Genomic DNA, 5,000 nt, shown 5'->3' on the forward strand with positions numbered 1-5,000 from the left:
TTGATGAGTATGTGGGATAAACTCTTGGTACTACATTATTTGGTTGATCTACTAATTTTCCATTGACAAGACGATATTTCATTGCAAATTGAAGAAAATTTAAATTATGTAAGTCATATCCTACAGTGCTTTGATATTTGTCACGTTCAGCGTAGGCATCAAGCAAACTGGCTGTTGTTGCTCTATCCTCAGGCTGTGTTGTGATATTAAGTCTGTGTGAACCATTTAAGCTTATAGGAACTACATTAAAGGATGAGCTTAGAAGGTTTAAGGACAGTAAATGGTGCATTGTCTCTTGTGAAGAAAAATCTCTTTGGCCAAGTGTTTTCATAACAGTTTTCTTAATTATGGATGAAGCATTAATATTCACTTGAGAGTTATGCACAATGGTACTAAATGCTTGCTTAAGGAGATGTGATTTGGTTTCACTTTTTGCTGCATATTTTGCGTAGTACTCCACACATGCATGGTAGTCTATAACAATTTGAATATCACAATTTGCCCTCCAGCCTTGGAGTTGAAAGCACTGGTGGTTGTTTTCTCTGGAATCATTCCTTTTTGTAGTTACTTGAACTTTGTATTTTGATGTGTTGTCTTTTGAATGAATAAGCTCAAAATGCAATGACGTTTTTGTACAGGTGTCAAATGGAAAGTTAAATCTACATTTTGGTTCTGTTTCATTGTGCTTTTTCCTTAAACAATAACTTGTACTACAACGAGTGTGTCTTTGAACCATATTCAACAGATCAATATAGTCATTGTCAGAATCTTTGATATTTTTGTGGTATTCCTGACATGGATGAATAGAAGGCTTTATCCACAGACCATGGGTTACATGTAGACAAGAGCCAATCAACATATTGACAGATCTTTTTGGTAGCCATTTTACCCTCATTTACTATTGTACTGGTAGCATTATCTTTACTATTCTCTGCCAAATAACCATTAAGTGCAGTTTCACTCAACTTGCACAGGTCTGGATCATTGTTCAGTTTAGCAACACCATGGCAATGAATGCTTCCTCTAGATTGATACTCAAATCTATACCAGTGCCATTTTGCATCAAGCGAATCATATAGCCAGTGTTTAATAAACGTTTTCAAGCGTTCAGTAAAAAACCAATCAACAATATGGGGATTGTTAATAACATTGTTTCGTCTTATTTCAGATAAGCTACCTGTAATCCCTTCGTCTCTCTCATTTCCAAAAAGAAAATGCAATTCTGCTGAAAATGTGAAAAAGAATGTTGGCGGTCCAGCATGCTGAATGATCGCTTTTAAATCCTCTTTCGCTTTGTACCAATAAGCATCTGATCCAGTTATGTTAGTGACGTAACGGGACAGCTTGTTCAGAAAAAGGTTTGTATTATTATTGTTGACCATTTCTTTTAGTTCTTCCATAGTTAAATGTTGTTCTCCAGGATTTTGTTTTAAAAAAATTCCAGTTTGTTGTAAAATTTGTTTACGCTGAATCATGTTTAAAGCCCAGTATGAAAATCTAGGATGATTTGCAAAACGATAAATCCATTTACTGTCTTTTTTCTCTGCAAATTTTATTAGATGCTTAACCTTTTCTTTCAGAGTTACATTTTTTAAAACTGCAGGATTTGTTGGATCTCCTTTACCATCAGGAAACAATGTTGGAAATGCCATTGTGGCTAAACATGGAGTGACATACTCATTTAATGGGCTATTACCTAAAGTCGGCCAGTTTATTTGTCCCTGGGAAAGATTGTTACGAATGAAATCAATTTCTTGTTTGTGGGTGTCATTTACAGGTAGAAAACTTGAAGAATCTGTATTACTGTTATAAACAATATCTTCTTCACTAGCAACAGGACCAAAATCTAGGAGGGGAGTTGTATTATCATCTGTTGTAGTGTCATCTGTTTCTATGGAAAGAAGTTCGCTGGCAACATAATTTTCTGGTAAAGAATTTAATGCGTTATAATTTAATTCAATGTCTGAATAATGTGGATTATTTTTAATGAGCCAGTCAATTGCATCTGATACCACTTGCCTTCTTACTGAAAGGTTTTTAACAAAATTTCCCTTTCCTTTAGCTCTAACAATAATTATTGATAAATCTTTAGGGTATCTTGGAAGTGATTGAGCCAATTCACTGACATTTTGAGGTAGATTTATTGTATGTCCAGAATATCCTGTTTGTCCTCCTGGTTTGATATAAATATGCATTATAGGAAGAGCTTTAGCAATTAACATTTCTTCTACTTGTGTTAACTAAACCGGAAGGTTGTGTGGGTACTGCTGAAGGTATCATAAAGTTTTCCTTGGATAATTTTTTTGGTGACTCTTTTTCTCTTGAGCACCTGGAACATGTATAATTTTGTGTACATTTTGGTGACACTCTTAATGGCCAGGCTTCAAAACAAACATTGCATTGGTAAATGTTATAATTATTGGAATTATGGAATTTAGTTATGTTTTGTTTTGCCCAGTCTTGTTCGTGAATATCTCCATGTTTTTCTGGATCAAAAGTTAATAAGTACTGTTTCTTATCACATGCCTTTTTCACTTTTTTTGCAATATTCCTCGTAGTTTGCTCTTGTTTCCTTTTTCTCTGCCGAGCATCTCGCCTGCCTAGGTTTCTCTTCTTAATTTTCTCATCACATTGTAATAATTTGGATTTTAGATACTCTAAGGCATTCTTATTAGTAAATGGACGCACAGCTCTCACTCTACAGTTCAAGTCTTCAATGGATCAACGCCAAGGTCAATGGACGCACAGCTCTCGCTCTACAGTTCAACAACGCCAAGGAGGAACACAGATCTCTCGCAATGGCCGGAAGATTTCGATACCCGACAACAACAGACACGGACAGGAAACGTTCCGATCACAAGTTCACACACTCGATTTTGATTGGACGGCGCGCCAGCTATGCATGAGCTGCACGTGATTCTTCGACGAAATAGACGTCGTCCACGTGATAAAATTGTGTTGTGTGCATTCCAATTTATGGACCGCCACTTCTGCATGAACTGCACGTGATTCTTGACATTCTTAGCTTCAAGAAGGCGAAATTTACATATTATTTGAGCCCTTCAACTACATTAAAGATCATTAACTATGGAAGGTGAAACAGCTATGCTTTGTTGAGAATTGTCTTCTGCTTGGTGTTGGTTTGTAGCGGTCAGAACGCCTGTGCTCAAATTACTGCTGCTTCGTGTTTGTCTCGCGTGGTCAAAGCGCCTGTGCTAAAATTACGTCCTTTCATTTCATTGGTTCTTAGTGTCCCTAGGGACAAATATTTGGAAGGACGACTTTTTTTGCTAAATTCTAGTCACTGCAAGGCTATGTAACTGCCGCGCATGCGTTTGAAACCAATTTTGAGATTAGGATTGCGGGCTCCGCTGGTTGCCTGCAATTACCAGCTTGTGTTTTGAGAAGTTTGTTTAGAGCACGTACAGGTAATTTGTTGGAGATCTTGTTTGAAGTTTGTCCTTTCTAGCCGATTCTGATTCTAAGCCAAGCTGGCATGTTTCAATGAAATACATCGAATTGTAAATGATCTCGTTTTCAGAGATAAAGTGGAATAAATAAAGTACATCAATAAAACTCCTTGTTTGACCTAGGCTCGATTTCCGCTGCTCACTTGAGTTCGGGTATCCTCCCCGAGAAGAGACGGCTGGACGCGTGGGCGATAGATTGTGTCTGTGACGTAAATTCAAATATAATTTATGTGAAGTTAATAGTTGCGGGGAAATAGCATTAGACATCCCAAAAACACTGATTTTAAGAAAACAGAAATTACGTAACAGTGCTTAAAATGTCTGTGCGAAGTTTCCAGATGATACAAGCTTGAGTTTGTGGTTAAATGATCGATGTGAGTTTGAATTCAACCGGCGAATCATCAACGAAATCTTCGGCTGCTTTAGCTCTCAGTCGACCTCATTGGCCTCCTCGTTTTGCTAGCAATAAACTCAGCAGTACTTTCAATTGATCTTGAGGAATTTTACTTGCTCTTACATTAGCGAAGTATGAGGAGAAAATTGCAATAGCAATGGATTTGAAAACCGTATTTTGACCTTGGCGCCAACTGGAAAATCAGTGAAGTTTGCAAACTCAGGCGGTAGAAAACGACACAGTTCCCATTCTCCAGCTTCTCGAACACTTTTTTTTTATTCCTCTTCCCTATTACAAAAGGAACAGTTTGGGTTGTCCCTTACCCCAGTTCTTGTTAGGAAGTCATTTGTTGCTATTCGTCTACTTAAAAATTTGTACTGGAACTTAAGAAATTTCGTACTTTTAGTGTATTTAGAGGCTAGTTGGTAGGCATCCCGCCAGTTAATGGAATCAACATCATTCTGGTGGCAGTCTTGCAGCCATTTCTGTTGATTATGGGTTGGGTGCGTGCTTTTTATGGAAATTAATTTAGTGTAAACCAGCTTGTTCGCACTTTGGCATTTTGCTAATTTGGCTGCAAAGCTTTCGTAGTCACAGTTGTTAATATAGTTGTTTTTACATGTATTCCAAAGGGATTTCAGAGTAGACAGAAGGCCATAATATTTTAGAGGGCAAATATTAAGGCTGTATTTGCGCTGCATTTCAGCGAATGTTAGAAAATTGTTAGAGACATCTTTCAAATGTTTCACTTTCTTGATGCCCTTGTCAAACCATTCTCGATAGAAGATAGGGCAAAGATTGATTCTTACGAGTGAGTTGTGCCATAAACTTTGTTCAAGAAATTGTTTCTCGGACATTATGTGTTCATCAAAATTAACTTCTGCCCAGATTAACAGAGTCTCCTTTATAAAGCATTTGGGTAATCTTTAATAATTATATGTCGCTTAATTTTATCTCCTTTTCCATTCCAAAGGAATGAATAGAATAGCTTATTTAGTTCTTTAATAGCTTTTTCATTTGTGTGTAAAGGGGAGAGCACATATACAAGTCGGGAAGCTACTAGGCTCTTTAGGACTGTAGTTTTTCCAATTAGGGTAAGTCTGCGATATTTCCAGCAGCTTAAAACGTTTCTAACC

General features: G+C 37.1%; 2 protein-coding genes across 2 annotated transcripts in view; both read right to left on the bottom strand.

Moving 5' to 3' along the window:
- Positions 1-736, bottom strand: part of LOC137995639 (uncharacterized) — a 1,212-nt gene extending 476 nt beyond the window's left edge. Inside the window, exon 1 of the mRNA XM_068841164.1 lies at positions 1-736. This exon is cut by the window's left edge and continues 476 nt beyond it. Coding sequence (XP_068697265.1) covers positions 1-736 — 736 coding nt within the window.
- Positions 737-761: 25 nt separating this feature from the next.
- On the bottom strand, positions 762-2,222 carry LOC137995640 (uncharacterized). The gene has a single exon (XM_068841165.1). The coding sequence runs from the start codon at positions 2,220-2,222 to the stop codon at positions 762-764; it is 1,461 nt and encodes a 486-aa protein (XP_068697266.1).
- Positions 2,223-5,000: the final 2,778 nt, after the last annotated feature.

The sequence above is a fragment of the Montipora foliosa genome, chromosome 3 (genome assembly GCF_036669935.1).
Source record: "Montipora foliosa isolate CH-2021 chromosome 3, ASM3666993v2, whole genome shotgun sequence".
In the NCBI taxonomy this organism is placed as follows: Eukaryota; Metazoa; Cnidaria; class Anthozoa; order Scleractinia; family Acroporidae; genus Montipora; species Montipora foliosa.

What these genes read in the sequence shown, in the direction of transcription:
- LOC137995640 (XM_068841165.1), bottom strand. Translation starts at nt 2,222, where the DNA reads ATGTTAATTGCTAAAGCTCTTCCTATAATGCATATTTATATCAAACCA.